Source organism: Grammomys surdaster, unplaced genomic scaffold (assembly GCF_004785775.1).
Source record: "Grammomys surdaster isolate TR1022 unplaced genomic scaffold, NIH_TR_1.0 126158, whole genome shotgun sequence".
NCBI lineage: Eukaryota > Metazoa > Chordata > Mammalia > Rodentia > Muridae > Grammomys > Grammomys surdaster.
In genome coordinates this window covers 6,574,541-6,600,832 of record NW_021620966.1, presented here as the reverse complement: position 1 = coordinate 6,600,832, position 26,292 = coordinate 6,574,541, and the positions used below count along the sequence as shown (strand labels likewise).

The 26,292-nt window shown below is 37.2% G+C and overlaps 1 protein-coding gene across 1 annotated transcript; it reads left to right on the top strand.

Moving 5' to 3' along the window:
- The first annotated feature begins 17,236 nt into the window (after positions 1-17,236).
- On the top strand, positions 17,237-25,879 carry LOC114612358 (pancreatic alpha-amylase-like). Its single transcript, XM_028757313.1, has 10 exons — positions 17,237-17,425; positions 17,756-17,902; positions 18,669-18,857; positions 19,675-19,905; positions 21,535-21,668; positions 22,356-22,478; positions 22,571-22,670; positions 23,927-24,045; positions 24,152-24,277; positions 25,656-25,879. The coding sequence occupies exons 1-10, from the start codon at positions 17,258-17,260 to the stop codon at positions 25,843-25,845; spliced, it is 1,527 nt and encodes a 508-aa protein (XP_028613146.1). The 5' UTR covers positions 17,237-17,257; the 3' UTR covers positions 25,846-25,879.
- Positions 25,880-26,292: the final 413 nt, after the last annotated feature.

Genomic DNA, 26,292 nt, shown 5'->3' with positions numbered 1-26,292 from the left:
AACTCAATTCTTCACAGAGTTAGAAAAGGAAATTCTCAAATTCATATGGAATAACAAAAAACCCAGGATAGCGAAAACTATTCTCAACATTAAAAGAACTTCTGGAGGAATCACCATCCCTGACTTCAAGCTGTACTACAGAGCAATAGTGATAAAAACTACCTGGTATTGGTACAGTGACAGGCAGGAAGATCAATGGAATAGAATTGAAGACTCAGAAATGAACCCATACTCCTATGGTCACTTGATCTTTGACAAAGGAGCTAAAACTGTCCAGTGGAAAAAGGACAGCATTTTCAACAAATGGTGCTGGTTCAACTGGAGGACAACATGTAGAAGAATGAAAATTGATCCATTCTTATCTCCTTGTACAAAGCTCAAGTCTAAGTGGATAAAGGACCTCCACATAAAACCAGATACACTGAAACTAATAGAAGAGAAGGTGGGGAAGACCCTCGAATACTTGGGCACAGGGGAAAAGTTCCTGAATAGAACACCAATGGCATATGCTCTAAGATCAAGAATTGACAAATGGGACTTCATAAAATTGCAAAGTTTCTGTAAGGCAAAGGACACTGTCAATAGGACAAAATGACAACCGACAAATTGGGAAAAGATCTTTACCAATCCTACATCTGATAGAGGGCTAATATCCAGTATATACAAAGAACTCAAGAAATTAGACTCCAGACAACCAAATTACCCTATTAAAAAATGGGGTATAGAGCTTAACAAAGAATTTTCAATGGAAGAAACTCCAATGGCCGAGAAGCACCTAAAGAAACATTCAGTGTCCTTAGTCATCATGGAAATGCAAATCAAAACAACTCTAGATTCCATCTCACACCAGTCAGAATGGCTAAGATTAAGAACTCAGGTGATAGTAGATGCTGGTGAGGGTGTGGAGAAAGAGGAACACTCCTCCATTGTTGGTGGGACTGCAAGATGGTGCAACCACTTTGGAAATCAATCTGGCGGTTCCTCAGAAAATTGGACATAGCATTACCTGAGCATCCAGCTATACCACTCCTAGGCATATACCCAGAAGATGCTCGAACATATAACAAGGACATATGCTCAACTATGTTCATAGCAGCCTTATTTATAATAGCCGGGAGCTGGAAAGAACCCAGATGTACTTCAACTGAGGAATGGATTCAAAAATGTGGTATATTTACACAATGGAGTATTACTCAGCTATTAAAAACAATGAATTCGAGAGGTTCCTAGGTAAATGGATGGAACTAGAAATTATCATCCTGAGTGAAGTAAGCCAATCACAAAAGAACACACATGGTATTCACTCACTGATTATTGGATATTAGCCCAGAAGCTTGAAATGCCCAAGATGCAACTCACAGGCCACATGAAGCTCATAAAGAAGGAAGACCAAGTGGGGGTGATTCGGTCCTTCTTAGAAGGAGCAACAAAATACTCAAGGGAGCAAATATGGAGACAAAGTGAGGGACAGAAACTGAAGGAGGGGCCATTTGAAGACCTTTCCACCTGAGTATCCATCCCATGTGCAGTCACCAAAAGTAGATGCTGATGTGGAAGTCAGGAAGTCCATGCTGATAAGGGGCTGATATGAATGTCTCCTCAGAGCCCTTCAAGAGTCAGACATATTCAGAGGCAGATGCTCACAACTAGCCATTGAACTGATCATGAGGGTCTCAATGGAGGAGTTAGAGTGAGGACTGAAGGAGTTAAAAGTGTTTGTGGCACCATGAGGAGAGCAACAATACCAACCAACCACAGCTCCCAGGGTCCTAACCACCAGCCTGAGAGAACTTATGGAGGGATCCAGGGCTTCAGCTGAATATGTAAAAGTTGAGGGCCCTGCTGGGCACAGGTGGAAGATGAGATCTTTGACCTCATGAAGGCTGGACGTCCCAGGGGGTGGGAATTTTGAGGGTGGGGAAGTGGGAGTGGGGAGGGTAGGAGGGGGTTACATCCAAGGTGAAGAAGTAGGAGGGGTAAGGGGATGGGGGGTTCCCGGGTGGGTGGGGGATGGGGTAAGGAGATAACATATGAAATGTAAAAAAAATATACAATAAAAATTTAAAAAAAAATGGTGGAAAACAATTTTCCAAGCCAATGGTCCCAAGAAACATGCTGGAGTAGCCATTCTAATATCAAATAAAATTGACTTTTATCCAAAATTAATCAAAAATGATAAGGAAGGACACTTCATACTTATCAAATGAAAAATCTACCAAGGTGAACTCTCAATTCTGAACATCTATGCTCCAAATGCAAGGGCACCTACATACATAAAAGAAACTTTAATAAAGCTCAAAACACACATTACACCTCATACAATAATAGTGGGAGATTTGAACACCCACTCTCAGCAATAGACAGATCATGGAAACAGAAACTAAACCGAGACACTTTGACATTAACAGAAGTTATGAACCAAATGGACTTAACAGACATCTATAGAACATTTCATCCTGAAACAAAAGAATATACCTTTTTCTCAGCACCTCATGGTACCTTCTTCAAAATAGACCATATAATTGGTCACAAAACATGCATCTACAGGTACAAAAAAATTGAAATTATCCCTTGCATCTTATCAGATCACCACGGAATAAGACTGGTCTTTAATAATGACAAAACCAATGGAAAACCCACATGCACATGGAAACTGAACAACTCTCTACTCAATGACGACTTGGTCAAGGAAGAAATAAAGAAAGAAATTAAAGACTTTTTAGAATTCAATGAAAATGAGGACACATCATAGCAAAACTTGTGGGACTCCATGAAGGCAGTGCTAAGAGGAAAACTCATAGCTCTAAGTGCCTACAAAAAGAAACTGGAAAGAGCACACACTAACAACTTGACTGCACAACTAAAAGCTCTAGAACAAAAAGAAGTAAATACACTCAAGAGGAGTAGAAGACAGGAAATAATCAAACTCAGGGCTGAAATCAACCAAATAGAAACAGAAAGAATAATACAAAATATCAACAAAACCAGGAGCTGGTTCTTTGAGAAAATCAACAAGATAGATAAACCATTAGTCAGATTAACCAGAGGGCACAGAGACAGTATCCAAATTAATAAAATCAGAACTGAAAAGGGAGACATAACAACAAAAACTGAAGAAATTCAAAAAATCATCACATCCTACTAAAAAAGGCCTATACTCAACAAAACTGAAAAGCCTGGATGAAATTGACAACTTCCTAGACAGATACCAGGTCCCAATGTAAAATAAGGAGCAGATAAACCATCTAAATAGTCCCATAACCCCTAGGGAAATAGCAGCAGTCATTAAAAGTCTCCCCACTTAAAAAAGGCCAGGACCAGATGGTTTTAGTGCTGAATTTTATCAGACCTTCAAGGAAGATCTAATACCAATTCTCTTCAAATTATTCCACAAAATAGAAACAGAAGGAACACTACCCAGTTCGTTCTATGAAGCTACAATTACACTCATACACAAACCTCACAAAGACCAGACAAAGAAAGAGAATTTCAGACCAATCTCCCTTTTGAATATCAATGCAAAAATACTCAATAAAATTCTAGCAAACCGAATCCAAGAACACATCAAAACAATCATCCATCATGATCAAGTAGGTTTTATCCCAGGAATGCAGGGATGGTTCAATATTCGGAAATCCATCAATGTAATCCACTATATAAACAAACTCAAAGAAAAAAACCACATGATCATCTCACTAGATGCTGAGAAAGAATTTGACAAAATTCAACATCCCTTCATGATAAAAGTCTTGGAAACATCAGGAATTCAAAGCCCCTACCTAAACATAGTAAAAGCAATTTACAGCAAACCAGTAGCCAATATCAAGCTAAATGGATAGAAACTTGAAGCAATCCCACTAAGATCAGGGTCTAGACAAGGCTGCCCACTCTCCCCCTACCTACTCAATATAGTACTGGAAGTCTTAGCCAGAGCAATTAGACGATGAAGAGAAGTCAAAGGGATACGAATAGGAAAGGAAGAAGTCAAAATATCATTATTTGCAGATGATATGATAGCATACTTAAGTGACCCCAAAACTTCCACCAGGAACTCCTAAACCTGATAAAACAACTTCAGCAAAGCGGCTGGTTATAAAGTCAACTCAAACAAATCAGTAGCCTTCCTCTCCATGAAAGATAAACAGAGTGAAAAAGAAATTAGGGAAATGACACCCTTCACAATAGTCGCTAATAATATAAAATACCTTGGTGTGAATCTAACCAAGCAAGTGAAAGACCTGTATGACAAGAACTTCAAGAACCTGAAGAAAGAAATCGAAGAAGATCTCAGAAGATGGGAAAGATCTCCCCTGCCCATGGATTGGCAGGATTAATATAATAAAAATGGCCATCTTGCCAAAAGCAACCTACAGATTCAATGTGATTTCCATTAAAATCCTAACTCAATTCTTCACAGAGTTAGAAAAGGAAATTCTCAAATTCATATGGAATATCAAAAAACACAGGATAGCGAAAACTATTATCAACAATAAAAGAACTTCTGGAGGAATCACCATCCCTGATCTGAAGCTGTACTACAGAGCAATAGTGATAAAAACTACCTGGTATTGGTCCAGAGACAGGCAAGAAGATCAATGTAATAGAATTGAAGACCCAGAAATGAACCCACACTCATATGGTCACTTGATCTTTGACAAAGGAGCTAAAACTGTCCAGTAGAAAAAGGACAGCATTTTCAAAAATGGTGCTGGTTGAACTGGAGGATGACATGTAGAAGAATGAAAATTGATCCGTTCTTATCTCCTTGTACAAAGCTCAACTCTATGTGCATAAAGGACCTCCACATAAAACCAGATACACTGAAAATAATAGAAGAGAAGGTGGGGAAAAGCCTCGAATACTTGGGCACAGGAGAAATGTTCCTGAACAGAACACCAATGCATATGCTCTAAGATCAAGTATTGACAAATGGGACTTCATAAAATTGCAAAGTTTATGTAAGGCAAAGGACACTGTCAATAGGACAAAACAGCAACCAACAAATTAGGAAAAGTTCTTTACCAATCTTATATGTGATAGAGGGCTAATATCCAATATATACAAAGACTCTAGACAACCAAACAACCTTATAAAAAATGGGGTATAAAGTTTGACAAAGAATTTTCAACTGAGGAAACTCGAATGGCCAAGAAGCACCTAAAGAAATGTTCAGTACCCTTAGTCTTCAGGGAAAAGCAAATAAAACAACACTGAGATTCCATCTCACACCACTCAGAATGGCTAAGATTAAAATCTCAGGTGATAGTAGATGGTGGCGAGGGTGTGGAGAAAGAGGAACACTCCTCCATTTTTGGTGGGACTGCAAGATGGTACAACCACTTTGGAAATAAGTGTGGCGGTTCCTCAGAAAATTGGACATAGCATTACCTGAGGATCCAGCTATACCACTCCTAGGCATATACCCAGAAGATGCTCGAACATATAACAAGGACATATGCTCAACTATGTTCATAGCAGCCTTATTTATAATAGCCAGGAGCTGGAAAGAACCCAGATGTCCTTCAACTGAGGAATGGATGCAAAAAATGTGGTATATTTACACAATGGAGTATTACTCAGCTATTAAAGACAATGAATTCTAGAGTTTCCTAGGTAAATGGATGGAACTAGAAATTATCATCTTGAGTGAAGTAAGCCAATCACAAAAGAACACACATGGTATTTACTCATTGATTATTGGATATTAGCCCAGAACCTTGAAATGCCCAAGATGCAACTCACAGGACACATGAAGCTCATGAAGAAGGAAGACCAAGTGGGGGTGATTCAGTCTTTCTTAGAAGGAGCAAAAAAATACTCAAGGGAACAAATAAGGAGGGGCCGTCTGAAGACCATTCCACCTGAGTATCCATCCCATGTGCACTCACCAAAGGTAGATACTGATGTGGAAGTCAGGAAGTGCATGCTGATAAGAGCCTGATATAGATATCTCCTCAGAGGTCTGCAAGAGTCTGACATATTCCGAGGCAGATGCTCACAACTAGCCATTGAACTGATCATGGGGTTCCCAGTGGAGGAGTTAGAGTGAAGACCATTGGAGCTGAAAGGGTTTGTGGCCCCATGAGTAGAGCAACTATACCAACCCACCACAGCTCCCAGGGTCTAAACCACCAGCCTGGGAGCACTTAGGGAGGGATCCATGGCTTCAGCTCTGTAGGTTAGAGCGGAGGGCCCTGCTAGGCATAGGTGGCAGAAGAGATCCTTGAACTCATGAAGGCTGGACGCTCCAGGGGGTGGAAATTTGTGGGTGGGGAGGTGGGAGTGGTGGGGTAGGTAGGGGTACATCTGCAGAGAAGAAGGAGGAGGGGTGAGGGGATAGGGGTTTCTTGGATGGGTGGGGGATGGGGTAAGGGGACAACATATGAAATGTAAATAAAACATCCAATTAAAAAAAAAAGAAAAAAAAAAGAAGGAAGACCAAGTGGGGGTGATTCGGTCCTTCTTAGAAGGAGGAACAAAATACTCAAGGGAGCAAATATGGAGACAAAGTGAGAAACACAAACTGAAGGAGGGTCCATCTGAAGACCATTCCACCTGAGTATCCACCCCATGTGCAGTCACCAATGGTAGATGCTGATGTGAAAGTCAGGAAGTGCATGCTAATAAGATCCTGATATGGATGTCTCCTCAGAGGTCTTCAAGAGTCTGACATATTCAGAGGCAGATGCTCACAGCTAACCTTTGAACTTATCATGTGGCTCCCAATGTAGGAGTCAAAGTGAAGACCGTAGGAGCTGAAAGGGTTTGTGGCCCCAGGAGGAGAACAATAATACCAGCCAAGCAGAGCTCCCAGGGTCTAAACCACCAGCCTGGAAGCTCTTAGGGAGGGATCTATGGCTTCAGCTGTATATATAAGAGTGGAGGGCCCTGCTAGGCATAGGTGGGAGAAGAGATCCTTGGTCTCATGAAGGCTCGATGCCCCAGGGGGTGGGTATTTGAGGGGGGTGGGAGTGGGTGGGTAGGTAGGGATACATCAACAGAGAAGCAGAATGAGGGGTGGGAGGATAGGGGGTTCCTGGGTGGGTGAGAGATGGGGTAAGGGGATAACATATGAAATGTAAATAAAACATCCAATAAAAAAGCATAGAAATAGCATTTATGGTTACTTAGAATCATATCCCACCTGCTTTTATAATCATACCCCAACGCACCCCAGCTTTGGCTGGTTTGAAGCATGCAGTATGTATGATAGAGCCCACTTATCTCTTATCTCTTATCTCTACAGGCGTCATTGTTAACCATATCTTGAGGTTGTTGAAAGAAACCTTGTAATATAAGGAGCTCAACCATGTAAATTACAGGAGATACATGAAAAGAATCCTATGCAGTTATTACCAATCATGTCAAAGTGTAATCATGTGGAAAGCTAGTCATGAATTCATGGAAAAGCAGTATGCAGGCTCAAGGGAAGGAGCAGCCTGTGCTGTCCACATTTTCTCCTTCCATCTGCACTCTCCTTGGGTTGCTCTTGTGCCTCTCAGTCACATACTCAACCTTTCAAGGGCTACATTCTTGAGATATTTAAATATTTTGCCAAAAGAACAATAAAAGGAAGGGACAAAGGAAAGAGAAAATAATGTCTTTTCAACTTTGCCTCAGCTAGATTACCTGCTACCTGGGCATGCTGATAAGAATGGACATGTTTGCCTCTAGATAAGATACTTCTTCCTATTGAAGACTGTGAGCCAATGTAGGGACTTATTCTCTGAGCAGAAACTGGATCTTTCCAGAATGTAGATACTGAAAAGGGAGAGTCACTCTTGGTCAGGAAGCTGACAGGAACCTGTTTCCCACATGATTGCTGCCTTAAATGGAGGAGACCACAGTTGCCTCCAGAAGAGACCCCTCATCAGGGACTGAGAAAGTCCAGCAGGAGTTCACCATGTGAAAGGGTGAATAGGGAGAAAAACGAGAATAGAAGCACACAGCCCAGAAGGACAGTGCACCTGAAGCATAAAACATAGTTGGTCGTGTGTCTCCATTGTATGATAGCAACACCTCCAGATTACCAGTACAGCTGCCTCTGTCCTCCACACTGAAAGAGGAGTGTGTTTCTCATTGTGTTTTCTTTGCACAGTTGTAGTATTTTAATGTTGTTTGGGTTATGTTTATTACTGTATACTGGCTGAGTAAATGATGAGTCTCATTATGACATTTCATACCTGTATATTATGTGCTTTACTCATAGTCATTGACCATTACCCTCTATTGTCTCTTCTCCTCGTGACAGCCAATTTCTTTCCTCTTCCGGAACTGTCCACTTCTATTTACATATCATGCACATGCATATTTGTATGCATTTGTGCATACATGTGTATGTGAGCGTGTGTGTGTGCATGTGTGTGTGAATATAGGTAAACAGATGGGGTTTTCACATGAATGTATGTTCATCTGTGAGTCCTTGTTCACCCCAAATAAAGCTTACAAGCTGTTTTATTGAAAAAAACAAAAAACAAAAAACAAAAAAATGAAAAAACAAATCAAACAAACAAACCAAAAAAGAAAGAAAGAAAAGAAAACCAACTGTCCATACAAGGCAATCTGGATTGTTGTCTGTTAACTCCTCTCAGCTATTTCTAAATAAAATAAACAACACCCTAACAATAAACTCAGAGCCATGAATATGCTATAGGCCCTTAACTCACAGGTTCACCATCTTGAATCAGTTAAGAGAGTTAAAGAAGGACTGGGTCTAAGCCTTCTATTCATAAATGTGTTATATAGGCACAATGCCTATGAGAGTAACAATATTAATCTCACTTTTATATCAATAAGAAACTTGTACCAATGAAAACCTTAAATTTGAAATCAAAGTAAATTTTGTAACATTTAAGAAATTATAACTTCAGCATAACAATTATACAGATTTCTACCAATAGTTTATGGCTATGCAATAAATTTTAGATATTCCTCCCTGATTCAACAAAACTACTACTTTTCCTTAGAAAGATAGCCAAATATTAATCACCTCAGTCCCCAAGCCCAGGGAATAGGGGCGCTGACTCTTCATTAACTTCTTCAAGCTGGTTACAGGCATTGAGATAGTAGAAGAGGGGCAGGGGGAAGAGTAAATTGATAAACCTCTGACATTTGTGTCTTCACTGCATCCAGCTGAAATTCCAGGACATCAGGGGTTTAAGCAGGTCTGCTCAGCTTGCTTGATGAGTAGATAGACCAAGGCTGTGTATTCTGCAATATACAACTCTCGAAACAAATTTTAGTATCAAGATAATTTTTTGTTTGAATTCTGGAATCTAGTCTTCTGGCGGCCTGCCTCTATCATGTGTAATCCATATAATTCTGGGAGTTTCTATGAGGGTGTGCTCCCACTATCTTCCCATTCCCGCCTCCCTACTCTTGAATTCCCCAACACTAGGGAATCCAAACTTCAAGGCACCAAGGCCCTCTACTTCCACTGATGCCTGACAAGGCCACCCTCAGCTACCTATACAGGTGGAGCCATGAGTCTCTCCCTTTGTGTTCTCAGGCTGGAGATTTTAAAATGGCTACTCCATCTTGTTTCTTAGGACCGTTTGCTTCAAAAAATTGTTTTACAGCCTTTTACTCTAAGGTACTACGTCTGTCTTTGTAACTGAGGTGGGTTTCCTGTATACAGCAAAATGCTGGGTTCTGTTTACGTATCGAGTCCATTAGCCTGTATGTTTTTATTGTGGAATTGAGTCCATTGATGTTAAGAGATATTAAGGAACAGTGATTATTGCTTCCTGTTATTTTTGTTATTAGAGGTGGAGTTATCTTTGTGTGGCTATCTTCTTTTGTATTTGTTGGACAACGATTACTTTCTTGCTTTTTCTAGGGTATAATTTCCCTCCTTGTATTGGTTCTTTCCCACTAATATCCTTTGTAATGCTGGGTTTGTGGAAAGATATTGTGTAAATTTGGATTTGTCATAAAATATCTTGGTTTCTCCATCTATGATAATTGAGAGTTTTGCTGGGTATACCAGCCTGGGCTGGCATTTGTGTTCTCTTAGGGTCTGTATGGCATCTGTCCAGGATCTTCTCACTTTTATAGTATCTGGGGAGAAGTCTGGTGTAATTCTGATAGGTCTGCCTTTATATGTTACTTGGCATTTTTCCCTTACTGCATTGAATATTCTTTCTTTGTTTTGTGCATTTGGTGTTTTGATTATTATATGACAGGAGGTGTCTCTTTTCTGCTCTAGTCTATTTGGAGTTCTGTAGGCTTCTTGTATGTTTATGGGCATCTCATTCTTAAAGTTAGGGAAGTTTTCTTTTATAATTTTGTTGAAGATATTTACTGGCCCTTTAAGTTGGGAATCTTCACTCTCATCTATACCTATTATCCTTAGGTTTTGTCTTCTCATTGTGCCCTGAATTTCCTGGATGTTTTGGGTTAAGAACTTTTTGCATTTTGCATTTTTTTTTGACAGTTGTGTCAATACTTTCTATGGTACCTCCTGCACCTGAGATTCTCTCTTCTATCTTCTGTATTCGGTTGGTGATGCTTGCATCTATGACTCCTGATTTTTTTTCTAGGTTTTCTATCTCCAGGGTAGTATCCCTTTGTGACTTTTTTTTATTGTTTGTACTTCCATTTTTGTGTCCTGGATGGTTTTGTTCAATTCCTTCAGCTATTTGGTTGTGTTCTCTTGTAATTCTTTTAGGGATTTTTGTGTTTTCTCTTTAAGGGCTTCTATCTGTTTACCTGTGTTCTCCTCTAATTTTTTGAGAGTGTTATTTAAGTCCTTCTTAAAGTCCTCTATCATCAACATTAGAAGTGATTTTAAACCTGAATCTTGCTTCCCTGGTGATATGGGGAATTCAGGACTTTCTAGTGTGGGAGAACAAGGCTCTAATGATGCCAAGTACCCTGGGTTGCTGATGCTTATATTCTTGAACTTGCCTTTCACCATCTGGATCTCCTTAGAGCTATCTGCCCTGTCTCTGACTGGAACCTGTCTTTCCTATTATCTTGATTGTTTCAGAACTGTGTCGGGTGGGTGTTACTACTGGGGTTAGAGCAGGGGCCCAAGATCTGCTCAGTGCTTGGGCCCAGACCTGAAGGAACAAGTGCTCAGGGCCAGAAGTTAATTCCTGGGTCTCAGTGGTTCCCAGTTACTCCCTGTTTGGGGTGGGTGTTGCTATCTCCTTACCTAAGATACCCAGGTTTACCAAATTTACCCAGGTTAGAGCTCCTGGGGGGCCTGCCTACTCTGCGATTTGTAAGATTGGGTGCAGAGCTGCCGCCCAGGTTCTGCTCAGTGCTCAGGCCTAGACTGGAAGCTCCAGGAACTTTTAAAATTTTTAATTATTTTGTTTCTCTATGTGCCAAATATTGGCCTCTGTACAGGTCTCCCCTCACAGAGTACTTCCCTCAACCTCTGTTCCCTTTGCTTATGAGAATGTCTCCCCCACCACAGCCCACACTGGTATCTTCCCTAGCTGGGGCATCAAGTCTCTAAAGGATTAGTCACATCCTCTTCCACTAAGGCCAGACAAAAGATTCCTGTGCTACAGCATGTGAATACTCTTTGGTGGCTCAGTCTCTGGGGATTTCCAATGGTCCAGGTTAGTTGACATTGTTGGTCTTCCTGTGAGGTTACCATTCCCTTCAGTTTCTTCAGTCCTTCCTCTAATTTTTCCATAATGTCCCTGACCTCAGTCCAATGCTTGGCTGTGTTTGCATCTGTCTGTCAGCTTCTGAAAGAGCATCTAGGAGGACAGACATGCTAGGCTCCTGGCAAGCACAACATAGCATCAGTAATAGTGTAAGGGATTACTATTTGCCCATAGGATGGACTCTAGTCGGGTTGGTCACTGGTTGGCCATTACTTCAATGTGTACTCCATTTTTGTCCCTACATTTCTTTTAGACAGGAGAAACATTGAGTTGAAAATTTTTAAGTGGGTCCTGTATGATTACTGGTAGTGGTCTTTTCAATTTCCGTATCCCCACTGTTGGGCACTTTGACTAAGGTAATCCACATCAAGTCCTGGGAACCTCCCCCATTCCAGGTTTCTGGGACTTTCTAGAAGTTGATCCAGCTCCATACCCCTAGAAGCTATATATTTCCATTTGTTCTTATGACCCTCTGAGACTCTTTCCTGTCTCCTTCCATACAAGCTCTGATAAAAAACACTAGATGTTCCTTTTCAGAAGAACAGGTCAAAAATAATTGAGATTTGTTTATGTCAGAACCAGTGTATGTTAGAGATCCTAGAATGATGGGAACTGAAATTTTAGGGATAGACAAAGAAGAAAGAAGGGGGCAAGGAAGACAAAGAGAAGGTAGGAAAGAGAGAAGGAAAGAAGGAAGAAGGAAATATTTGGAATACATAAGTAGTGTAATGGCAAGCAGGACATCTTTACCTTCCTTTGTTCCCTTCTGACATTCTCAGCACTTTGTTGAAATTGAGAAGACATTTAGACCTTGGAGAGTACAGATGCTGATGACAGACTTTCAACATGTTTACACTGAAAATGAAAAAAGAGCACGAGTTTTTAACAGCATGGCTTGGACAAACAGTGGAGATAACAGTATAGTGATTATAGTAACATTATGACAACTAAATACACTGAAATTCTGTGAAATCAAGTACTAAGATAATGCTTTTGTTTGCAGTCACCTGTGTAAGCAAGATTACAACTTTTGGGAATGTAATTTACATTTTTCTTGCTCTAACACTCTATGAATAGATAAGGTACTTTCAGAGAGGTGACTTTCAAGTGTGGTAAGTTAACTCTAAAGGTGATCCTCAGGATACTGTTTGGTGGGACATTCAGGAGGTACATGCATGTAAGCACATGAAAAAAAATCAGTGGAAAAAGGAGGCCATGAATTTGAGAGAAAAGTGGAGTGAGTGGGAGGGTTAGGGAGGAGGTCAGGAAAGGGAAAAATCTTATATTTGTATCATAATCTAGAATTTAAATTCAAAAATTAAATTTAAAAGATTTTTAAAATTTAGCCTGAAATGAAGTGTAGTACTTTTTATTCTTCAGTCCATAATTATTTCTAGCTCTTCTGTAATGAGATCTTTTTCACCCACTATCTAGTCACACTTCTCATCTGATTTAAATATGTAGCCACTGCCAATTAGTCTCCTTAATTTTTGCAAATTAACCTCCTTACTCTATTTTGAAATTGATCTTAAATAATGAGCAATTTCACTGTATTATTTACTTATTAATTCTTTGTCATTGTTTGTATAATATGTTAGAATTCCCCCTAGTGTATCATTTTTCATTGAACTTCTTTCAGGGACCTTCTCAGTTGTCAAGATACAGGTATAAAAGCTTGATGATATAGTCAATGTTCATTGACCTGTGTATGTTAAATATCAAGTGCTGACAAAAATGGTATTCATAGTCCCCTATAAGTTAATAGTGTATATTTAGTGTATCATACTTAACACTCCTAAAACTTTGTTAAAATAACCTTATCCTTCCAGCCTCTTTCTTCATATGTTGTTTGTGTATCTATATGCATGTGTTTGTATGCTTATGTGTATGTGTGTTCCTGTGTGTGATTATGATTCTCTATTTATGTAAATGTGTAGCTGTATGTGTGTCTGCTCATTTGTGCATGTGTAGAGACCATAAAATGGAGTCCTTGGCCTCTTTCATTGTTCTCCATTCTGTTCATCTAAATTCTTTCAGTGAATCAAAAGTATGCATTTTTGATGTTTCTTATGGATGCAGTTGCTTTAGGATACTCTAGTCTTAGATTACAGTGATGGGACTAAGGGTGCTTTTTATCATGGAAAACTTCACATGGTTGCTGAGGATTTAAATGCATGTACCTCAAGTACTTTTTCATTGTAGAACATACGTCTTTTTATACACACTTTGAAAACATGTTTTATACATTAACAATGATACTTCAATTCCTGGATATACTGTAATAATACATCATATGTTACTTCTTAGCCTTCCCAAGTAGATATTCTTGAAATTCTAAGGACAGTGCCATACTTCTGTTCACACAGGATGGTCAAAGAGGTAACGTTCGATGTTCGCAAAAGATGACAACACCAATAGGAGCTATATCATAGGTGCTGTAACACATGGACTCAGTTCAAGACACAAATATTACTAGGCAAAAAACACAAGCTGTCTCTCAGACATCCTTGCATCTGGCTGTGACTTCTGGAATATGCTTCCACTTTTGCAATTTGCATTCCTTTCCTAATTAACATAATCACAAAAACCATTACATGTATATGCAGATACTAACAGTCAATAAAAATGGTTTGGGTTATCCATTGCCTTATCTCCAGGTGTTGTCAAGATGATAAACAAGTTTACTGTCAACCCTCTTATGCCCTTTATTTTACTCCTTTTTTTGTTGTTTCCCTATTCTCACCTCCTATGTTAGTAACTTATTTGCTGCTATGCCAAAATAACTGGAGAGAGGCAATGGAATAGATTTAAGATTCATTTTCATTACAGTTTTGGTGGATAGTATCTACAGCTACGAAAGCTCATGGCAGCAGGGGGTGAAAGTTGCTGATCCTATTACACCCACAGTTATCACAAGAGGAAATATGAAATCAGTGACGCTAGTAAAACTTCAAAATCTGCCACAAGGTCTTACTTCTTTAGCAAGGCTCTACATAAAAGTTTCAACTTTTGAACATTACTACCAGGAAGCAACTGAGATTTTAAACAAATATTCATCAAGTAAAAACTTTTCCTTTGGATGACAGCATTTTGCCTGTGACTCCTATTATTTGTTGGCAATTTCATGAGCCCAAATTATCTTCTTTCCAACTTCCAAGTCCCCATAAGTTTAACAATCACAACGTACTACAAAAACCTAAGGTCTCCTCTGATGGACAACATAAGGTTTTCATTTTGCAAGCCAATGATATATTAAAAAATAAATTACATGCTTCCAGTATACAATGGTACAAGTAATTATTTATATAAAGAATAGGAAGAAATGGTGTAAGGCTAGAAACCAGCAAGGTGTACTCTAAATCTAAGGCCATCTTTAAGAATGCTGATGGAATCATGTTGAATGCAAAAGAAATAGGTAGGCCAAGTCCTACAGATGTTTTGTTTTTTTTTTTTGAACACACAAGCACTCTACTGATCTGGATACAATTATTGTAAATGAAGCATTTTCAGATGATATCTCCTGATTTGAACATCTCCAATATCCTTGGAATCTATGTGTTACATTTACAATTCTTTGCGGTGGCTTTTTAGATCCTCTCAAGATCCTTTCAGGGACCCAAATTTGTCCCAAATTGCCTGGGATTAGAAATTCTGGAAAATATTGGAGATAAGCCCAGGGATATTTTCACATCCTTCCTCTTACTTGCCTGCATAATCAGAATACACAGAGCAATCTCTCAACTTCTGCTGTCACTAAGGAAAAGAGCTTTCACGAAAATTAGGGTGTCTTCTGGGTGCTGATACTGGAAAATGCCTCTTCCACAGTTGTTTTTCAGGAACAGGGATCTGCTTTGGTGGCCTTCTGATTTGGGACTCTTCCCTTTCACAGAAACATTTGCTTCACTGGTTTGGATCTCTATCTCTCTGTATCTCTATCTCTATCTCACTTTTTCTTTTGCCTTCTCCTCCTTCTCCTTCTCCTCCTCCTCCTCCTCCTCCTCCTCCTCCTCCTCCTCCTCTTCCTCCTCCTCCTCCTTTCTCATTAGGCTATGATCTACGTACTAACTCAATGACCTCATCTGATTACAGCTTCCCAGTTTTGACACCGATTTCAATCTGTTAAAATTTGTGTTGATGTTGTTCTTTTCTTCTGTGATCCTTAACCTGCTCTGATTGTGTTTTCTCCAATCATGCCATTTTCTGATTTTCTTTTTTTAATTCAGAGCCTAAGTCATATTTTTAGTGAAATATTTCCTGAATATGTAGTCTGAAATATCCCAATGTTGAACTCATTCTTTATTATAATTCTTTCCTACTTTTATGACTAACCATATTCATCTGAAATTACTTACAAAATTGATTATTATAACTATACATACCTGCAGTTTCTCTTTCTCTGAGAGGAATATGTGGATGTCCGACAATATTCATCATTATATCTTAGGGTACTATATGTTTGATAAAATGAAGGCACTTACTCAGCATTTGCTAAAGACATGAAAGTTTTTTCCCCCATTGGTTTTGTCATTTGACTTTTTAAAAATTATTTATTTATTTATTTATTTATTTATTTATTTATCTATTATCCTTTGACACGCCAGTCTTTATTCACCTACTGGTCCACCCTCTGACTGCTCCACATCCCCTGCCCTGTCTCCAATAGGATGTCCCCGCCCCCCACCCCCACCCTACCAGACCTCCCGACTCCCTGAGGCTTCAAGTCTCTTTAGGGTTAGGTACATCTTCTCTGACTGAATCCAGACCCAGCAGTCCTCTGCTGTATATGTGCTGGGGGCCTCATATCAGCTGGTATATGCTGCCTGATTGGTGGCTCTCAGTATCTGAGTGATCTTGTTGGTCCATGTTAGTTGAGACTGCTGGTCTTCCTTTGTTGCCTTCCTCCTCAGCTTCTTCCAATGTCATTTTTTTCTCCATTGATTTTTCATTAATACTGACAAGGATAGTTTTACATTTTTATTTCACATTGTGACAGGTATAAAGATATTTGGCTAGGGGAAAATATCACATCTTAATATGCAGCCTATGAATCCAGTGTAGGGAAGATATATATTTCTCTAATACAAAGATGCCTGCCTTATGTTTTTGTTTTCATTTTCATACAATAGCTTGATGTGCAGCTCAGTTTTGTCTTACACTCCAAATCTTCATTCTTTCATCCTTGCTGTTTTTGCTGTTCTAGGTGTATTCTACAGTGTTCAAAAGTTTCTTAAAACAAATACAAATATTTAAACAATTAAAATTTGAGTGGGAGAAACAAAGCGACCTAAATCCATTATTCTTTTTTCTATTTAGAACATTAATACTGTACATATTTGCAAAAATAAACATGGCTACGTTTACTTCTAATTTTAATTTCCTTGTATTGGAGGATGACATCAGAAGTAGAGATCAATAGTAGTCAAACAATGCATGGTCTCCAAGGGCTTATAGTTTATTTTCTATGAGAGTTTTTAAAAGTCCATCACCTGTTCACATCCACACTCCAAATCTTTTAGATTACAAAGAAAGAGCTCATTCTTTAAATATTTATTCATAAATATTGATTTGACAAACTGTACCTTTTTCAGGATATAAATAGGCGCTAGAGAGAACACTGACAACTTCAAAGCAAAATGAAGTTCATCTTGCTGCTTTCCCTCATTGGGTTCTGCTGGGCTCAATATGACCCACACACTACGAATGGGAGGACTGCTATTGTTCACCTATTTGAGTGGCGCTGGGTTGATATTGCCAAGGAATGTGAGAGATACTTAGCTCCTAAAGGATTTGGAGGGGTGCAGGTAAGATTAGTTCACAAATTAAATGCAGTGCTTACTCTGCTATTATAATATTCTAATCAAGACTAATGATTTTGGAGCACAACTTCATTTCACACAAATCTTTGCTGAGAAAGTAAAAACAAGATTGGTACTTGTAGAACCTTTATATTTATTGTAGAATATCAAGAGGACCTCTGCATTGTCCTTCCATAATATCTGGTGACTGTTGATCAACAGAAGTGAATGTTTAATAGGTTGAGAAGTAATGTCAGATTATGGATAGCTTTCTACAAGATTTAAGTGTATATAGTAAGCCATAGTCTGGTACTAATTATAACTGTTTTTTTGTAGGTCTCTCCACCAAATGAAAATATTGTAATTAATAGCCCCTTTAGACCTTGGTGGGAAAGATACCAACCAATCAGCTACAAAATTTGCACAAGGTCTGGAAATGAAGATGAATTCAGAGACATGGTGACGAGGTGCAACAATGTCGGTGTAAGTGAAGACACATTTTCTTAAAATTATTATATATAAAAATATTTCTCTTTTGTGTCTATCTCTTTTTGTTTAAGCAGGTTTTCAATTTCTAAAATTTTACTTTACATTTTATTTGTTACTGAAAATAGAATTCTATTTTATTGTCAACTTTTGAAATTCTTGAATACATACCATTTGAGGTTGAAAGAATAGTACTCATAAAGTAAAATGTTGACTTTTAAAATTAATAACTGTAGAAACCTCCTAAAGTAATTTCATGGGCACTGATTCATATGTGAGGATTAAGTTATGTTTATGTGATTTCTCTTTCTAACTGAAATTTGTAGGTTTTCTTTCCCTATTATTATTTTAGGTGGTAAATATCTGCTTTGTTCTATAATGAAGAGATAAGTACCTCCGCTCTGGTTTTTAGCCATGTAGTATAAAGATTAAGCTATGTTCTTTCTCCTTGTAACTCTGTAAAATGTCAAACACAATAGTCTCTCAAATTTATACTATGTCCTACCTTGTCAAACACTGAACTTTTGTATGTAGTTTTTATGGTAGTGTCTGTTTTTTTCTCCTTAAGACCTCTACATTCTTTTCCACATAGTATGACTATTGTTGGTTTTCTTATTTCACATTAGTTTTGTTTCTCACGTGGCTCACTTTTCTAAAGTGAATATACAAAGCAGCGGATTAAATGTTTTGGAGAATTGTTGCGAGACTGTAATGACAATATAGATTTTTGAGTCCAACTAAAGTGTGCACTTTTCTTTTATAGGTCCGTATTTATGTGGATGCTGTCATTAATCACATGTGCGGCTCAGGCAATGCTGCAGGAACAAGTAGTACCTGTGGAAGTTACTTCAATCCTTCTAACAGGGAATTCCCAGCAGTTCCATACTCTGGTTGGGATTTTAATGATAATAAATGTAATGGAGAAGTTCATAACTACCAAAATGCTAATGAGGTAATAAGAGATAGAGAGTTATGGGAATAACGAACTGTATAAACTTCTATGTATGCACAGAAATTTACAAATGCCATTGGACACAGGAAAAAAAGGATATTTCTAATACAGAATGGTAAAAAAAGTGGAAAGGAAATGTGTCCTATATTTGTTTTACATTATTTTGTAAGGATATGCTAAAGTCAATGATAAGGTTAGGAGTGCTCTTTCAACAAATTGTCTGAAAAAATAAAAAGCTTGATTTAGTCAGTTATATAAATATGATGAAATGGAAAATATTAGAAATACAAATCATATATAGAAAAAGTCTTCAAAGACTGAGTCACAGTCTCAATTTTGTACTGGTATACTTAATATGAGCACCTTCTTGGCTTTGATTTTTTTGATCTATGTAAAATAACGAAAAATGAAGGAAGAATAAAAGAGAAATGGAGAAGAAGATCTGGAGAGAACAAAAAAGTGAGTGAGAGAGAGAGAGAGAGAGAGACAGAGACAGAGACAGAGACAGAGACAGAGGGATACAGACAGAGAGACAGAGAGAGAGAGAGGGAGAGAGAGAGAGATAGAGATGAAAGGATGAATCAGGAATGAGAATGGACCAACATTAATGCTCACCTATCTTAATCTCTGATATTCTGTTTATTTACAACAAAAGATTTCAGACTCTGTGTTCACATTAAAACATCAATACATTACATGTCCCAATTAAAACCCATATAAAATTTCACTATTGATAAATGTGTGAATGACTGAATGATGTATTCTTAGGTAGAAATAACTTTTTATAAATCAATCTTTTTTTTTTTTGCCCCAACAGATCAGAAATTGTCGTCTGTCTGGCCTTCTGGATCTTGCACTTGATAAAGATTATGTTCGGACCAAGGTGGCTGACTACATGAACCATCTCATTGACATCGGTGTAGCAGGGTTCAGACTTGATGCTGCTAAGCACATGTGGCCTGGAGACATAAAGGCAGTTTTGGATAAACTAAATAACCTAAATACAAAATGGTTCTCCCAAGGAAGCAGACCTTTCATTTTCCAAGAGGTAGAACAATATATAGTTTTTTTTTAATGTTTGATACTATAGTTTAATTGCAATGTTTCTTCACTCCCCTTTCTACCTCCAAATACTTCCGTGTACCTAGCCTGCATACTTTCCTTCAAGTTCATGACCTCTATTTCTTACTTACTGTTATTTTATGTATATGTGTACATGTATGTATGTAAAATATATACATATATGTATGTATAAATACAATCATGTATACGTATATGTACTCAGACACACAAAACACACATATGTATTTCCTAAGTATAACTGATGTATTTCATAGGGCTTCATATGTAAGTGATTCAGTTCAGATATTGCTCCCCACATGTACGTTTACAAGGTTGACGTGGTACTGGACAATCAATTGTTGTGCTCTTCCCTCAGGAAGGCTCCCTGTACTCTGTTTTCTATATTTCTTTGTATCAGATTAAAAGCTTCATGGGATTTTTCTTTAAATATGATCATTTTGTAAACCAGATATCAGATTTCTCTATGCATATAATTAATAATGTAGGTTAATAACTCAATCACGTGTAGACTTATCATTCTGTCCTTAAAAATACAAATGTTGTTAATCAGAAATACCACATTTAATTATTTTTTAAAACTTGGTTATTTTATTTATTTACATTTAAAATGTTGTCCCCCTTCTGGTCTCCCCTCCCCAAACCTCCCATCCCATCTCCTTTTCTTTTGCCTTTGAAAGGGTGCTCCCCACCTGGCCACCCACTCCAGCATCACATCTCTTCATCCCCCTACACTGGGACATCAAGCCTTCATAGAAACAAAGATCTCCCCTCCCACTGATGCCAGATAAGGCTGTCCTCTGCTGCATATGTAGCTGGAGCCATGGAACCATTCATGTATACTCTTTCTTTGATGGTTTAGTCCCTGAGAGCTCTGGGGGCTCTGGCTAGTTGATATTGTTATTCTTCCTATGGGGTTGCAAATTCCACTTCATCTCCTTCAGTCCTTCCCTTAACTATTCTTTTGTGGTCCCCAGGCTCAGTCTAATGGTTGGCTGTGGGTACTTGAATCTGTATTAGGTGCAGGAAGAGCCTCTCAGAGGATAGCTATGCTAGGCTCCTGTCAGCAAGTACTTCTTGGCATCAGCAATCTTGTTTCAAGGCAGTGCTAAATTCATTTTACAAGACAGAAAAATCACAATGTTTCAGGCCAACCTTTCTGATTTTGTGTTTTGTCTCATCTTATTAGCATTGGAGGTATTTAAGGCAAAAGGATGAAGCCTTTTCTTCAGCAATAATGTTACTCGAAGCGTACTGAGGATGACAATATTGTACTTCTAATTTATTTAGAAAAGTTCATGAGTTTATAAGTGCTTCTAATGTTGACAAGTGTTACCTTATTGTGAACTAGTGAACTGTCCCTTCTGGCAGTCATCCTAGAGGATAAAAATGACCCTTTCGTTATTTGGATTGTAATTAACTTTCCTTCAAAAATGTGACATATGATTCATGAATGAAATCAGAGTTTAGGTACATAGAAGACCATTAGTAACATTTCAAATAACAGAAATATTTTAAAATTCTAAATAATATTATCTTTCAATAATATGATTTAAAGATATACATAAATTGACACTTGCCCCAATATCTCTCATAGGTCATTGATCTGGGTGGTGAGGCAGTTAAAAGTAGTGAGTACTTTGGAAATGGTCGTGTGACAGAATTCAAGTATGGTGCAAAACTTGGCACAGTTATCCGCAAGTGGGATGGTGAGAAGATGTCATATTTAAAGTAAGTATATACTATTTCATCATTTGATCTATCATACATTTGTTGTCATTTGGCATCAATAAGATGTATCTTTAAATATTCTAACTTACACAACTATGACGTTGTTGATTATTAGTTAAGCTTATTGTTCACCAACCCTTAATCATATTTTCATTTGGTATATTAATCACCTCATAGCAGTGGAAATCCAAAATATCACTTAGTGATTTTTTTCTGTTTCTGATAAGACTCTTAGATTCTAAGATTGTTTGTTCATGGTCTACTAAAAGTATGTTAGTAAAAATAGTTGTACTCATAAGTGATCCCTATAATGTGGCCACAGTATGGAATTTCCTAGTGCAACCTTAGAGAAGTAACTGAAAATTTCACAAGTTTGTAATTTAAAGGCACAGTTACAAATTCATTTTCATTCTATGTTATATAATATGGATATCTTAATTCTCAAGTCCATAATATTATACAATAAAAAAATCTAAAAAAATCTCAGAAAAAAAGTTTATATAGTAAGACCTAAACAGGGATAAAATTCCCATTTATGTTACCATAGAAAATTATATGTGTATATTTATATATATGCATATCTATATGAAAAACTCATGAAATTGTCATTTATTTAGATAATTGAGAATGTAATATGTAATGTTACACTAAGCATTGTGAAAGAATAATGTCCTTTTAAAAATGCAGGAACTGGGGAGAAGGCTGGGGTTTTGTGCCTACTGACAGAGCACTTGTGTTTGTGGACAACCATGACAATCAGCGAGGACATGGTGCTGGAGGAAAATCCATCCTGACATTCTGGGATGCTAGGTAAGACAACATTCTTTATTGCTGTGGAGTCTGCTTTTAATGACAGTAAAGCATTATATACTTCTTCTTTAATACTCTTTTGAAACTTTCAGAATGTATAAAATGGCTGTTGGATTTATGTTGGCTCATCCTTATGGATTCACAAGAGTAATGTCAAGTTACCGTTGGCAAAGAAATTTCCAGAATGGAAATGTAAGTCTTGGAGTTGTTTGAAGCATATTTTATTCTAGAAAGGAAAGTGGTTCTGTTTAAGTTCATGTAAATTTATAGCATATAGAATTATTACTAAGTGTTCATATACTACAGTTTTTTAAAATGAGGGCAATGAAGAAGTACCTGACAGTGAAAATGAAGTAGTTGAAATATTAACAAAATGCAGAGTGAAAACAGTTACTCCTGGTAAAGCCCTGACTCACAGATTTAACATTGAATTATGCCTGCTAACACCAAAAGAAATTTTAAATTCTTTCTGCCCTTGGTACAATAAATGTCATAAATGTAATCATGTAAAAATACTTTTATTTTTCTGGTGGAATTAGAGAGCATCTGGTTTGAGGTTGATTAAGGAAATTATAGTAGATAAGAGCTTAGGAGAATCACAGAACAGTGATTTGAAGAAGCAATCCATGAGTGCCTTGAATTATATCTAATATATGTTTGTTTATTAGTTGCATATGTGTAAACAATTTCAAAACTTAACTAAGCAATGAGACTACCAGATATCTTAGAGCTATGTAAAATATCATATCTCAGTGGAAAATACTAGCCTTAAAGAGACACATCGTACACACACACAAACACACAAAAACACACACACACACACACACACACATATACATACATATATATATATATATATGTGTGTGTGTGTGTGTGTATAGTATAAATTTGCCAGGTACTTTTTAATTTTCTTTGAATACAATCCCTTTGTTGTGTATACAAATTTATTGTCTTTCTGAAGTACTCTCATGAGTAGGATAATTTTTTAGAGGTATATTCAAGTTTTTCACCATCATAAGATGCTCATTAATATTTTGATAAACTTAATAATGTCAGAACATTTTAGCACATTTTATAAGCTATTGGTAAGAAATCAACTAACATTAACTTTAAAATTATTATATTAAAAGAATTTTCATAGATGATTTTAATTTTTATAGTAGCCAATAACTATGTCATTCTTTTATGTGTATACTGAGGCACATTCATGTAGTGAACAGTGATGGAAATATTTCAGGGAGTAACTGGAGTCTGTTTCAATATGGTTGTAGAGAACCTCAGATTGTACAGAAGCTAAAAACTCAGTGAAAGTCTATGAAAACAATTTAGGACTTAGATAACAATTACCCACTCTAGAGACAGAATTAGCCAGTGGACTTGGTTTTCTGTAGTGGCAAGATTCAGGGAGCTACAGGCATTCAAATGATGTGTTTCTTTTAATAATTAAGGATCAGAATGACTGGATTGGACCACCTAATAACAATGGAGCAACAAAAGAAGTGACCATTAATCCTGACACCACTTGTGGCAATGACTGGGTCTGTGAACATAGATGGCGTCAAATCAGGTGGGATGTCCCCTTCAGGTCTTGTCTAACAAGGAAGTTGTTTAACCTTTTATTTTAAACTTTTAAAATGTTAAAATGAACATTTTACTCGATTTTTTGTTTTTAGGAACATGGTTGCTTTCAGGAATGTAGTCAATGGTCAGCCTTTTGCAAACTGGTGGGATAATGGCAGCAACCAAGTAGCTTTTGGCAGAGGAAACAGAGGATTCATTGTCTTTAACAATGATGACTGGTAAGTGGATAGTGATTAAAGAAGGTGTGTATAATATTATACTCCAAGATGCTTCTTTTCTTTCCCTGTTCATGTATAATTTTCATATGTGAAACATCTTTAAACAATGAATTAAAGCCACAAAAACGTTCAGTATACTTAAAATAACATGTTTTCCTATTATTCTTTGTGTTAGTAAAACCTTGTTTTTGTGATCTTTAACTACAGCATACAATGACGTAGCATGCATTCATATTTACAAGCTCATTTGAAACATTTCACAAAACACATAAATAGTAAACATATATCTTAACATCATAAAACAATGTGCCATATTAATACTGGAATACTTATCCCAGTACCTTTTATTATCAATTATGTTTGTCCATTTTACAGTCTTAAGTTCTCTATTTAAATTTTTAAAATATTATTTTAAATATTTTAAATATTACATTTTAAATTTAAATATTTAAATTTTAATATTTAAAATTTTTTAATATTTTAAGGCATATGTGTACTTTCATCTGGTTCATGAATTACTTAGGAGGTACTTACTCTGCTTTTAAAGTCATCAATATTGTCTATTCACCTGCAGTACTTCTGAGTCTTCATTTATGGATCCTTCATCTGGAGTACTCTAGATTCGATACCAGAAGTGGTGCTCACAACCTTTCATCCTAGTACTGAAAAAGCAGAAGCACACATATTCCTGGATATTTGAGGCTACCTTGATCTGCATAGTGAAGTTCAGTTTACCCATAAATATGGAGAGACCATGTCTTACAAACAAAACAAAACAAAGCAAAACAAAAGAAAACAGAATTCTAGCATAGAGAGTATCTTTTGGAGTCAGTGAACTTTCTAAATTTAAAATCAACTTTATATCAGGTTGACAATACTTTTCCCTACAGCATACTTGATTGGCTAAGACAAAATAATAGAAATATGTAACTTTATTTTTCTGAAAGTGCACATGGTTGCTTGTTTAGAAGAACTAAAATTATTTCCTGCTGACACTTTTCTACTACAAACGTGTTTGTGTCAATAGAAATGCTAGATCATTCTTGAAAACATTATTTATGCTATCATGTAATTGAAGTTCTGAAGAATTGATGCTACTAAAATTAAAAAGAATCATCAGAATATAAGTCCAGGAGAGGATAGACTGTAAACAATGATGGTCCTCACAGGAGGGCTTTAGTGTTGAGCTTCACTGGGTTCTCTGGTCACTACAGGCCATGACACTAACATATATATAAAACAATGCCTTTGTTATATAGAACACACTTGCTCCCACTAGCATGTTTTTTGTGTTTAGAGTCTCTCACTGAGTTCTGAGTCCTTACTGTTTTAAAGCACAAGGTTGGGGCACTTATTATTTTGTGGATTTTTCTTCCAGGGCTTTGTCAACAACTTTACAGACTGGTCTTCCTGCTGGTACATACTGTGATGTCATTTCTGGAGATAAAGTCGATGGTGGTTGCACTGGACTTAGAGTAAACGTTGGCAGTGATGGCAAAGCTCACTTTTCCATTAGTAACTCTGCTGAAGACCCATTTATTGCAATCCATGCTGACTCAAAATTGTAAGAGTCAAATTAAAGACATGTAGAGAGCACATCAATTGAGTCTGCTTCTTTTTTATCTGCTCTGCATTGTAGTTTAAATTTCTATTTTCTTTGTTTATTATCATGTGTGCATGTTGCTGTGTCTGTCTGTGCACTGGAATGTATGTAGGATGTGTAAACAACCCTGTGCCAGGACATAACGTCTCTGCCCATGAGCTGTGGGGATCAAACTGAATTCATCAGGTTTCCCTGGCACGTACTTTTATCTGCTATTCTATGTTGCTATCTCACATGTCCCTTAATTATTAGAGTATATTTCCTTGTTGCAAAAACCATAAACAATAAACTTGAATAGACAGAAATCACAAAACTCACATAGAGTCATCAGATAACATCACCCTGGATATACTAAGCATTAGCAGAAATTCTAAATGATTTTCCTAATAAATTCTCTGATCTCTAAATATTG

Bases quoted from the DNA above. Each gene is read 5' to 3' on its own strand.
- LOC114612358 (XM_028757313.1), top strand. From the start codon at position 17,258: ATGAAGTTCATCTTGCTGCTTTCCCTCATTGGGTTCTGCTGGGCTCAA. The intron at 17,903-18,668 runs GTAAGTGAAGAC...TTTCTTTTATAG, and splicing joins CGAGGTGCAACAATGTCGGT to GTCCGTATTTATGTGGATGC. The intron at 24,278-25,655 runs GTAAGTGGATAG...TTTTTCTTCCAG, and splicing joins GTCTTTAACAATGATGACTG to GGCTTTGTCAACAACTTTAC.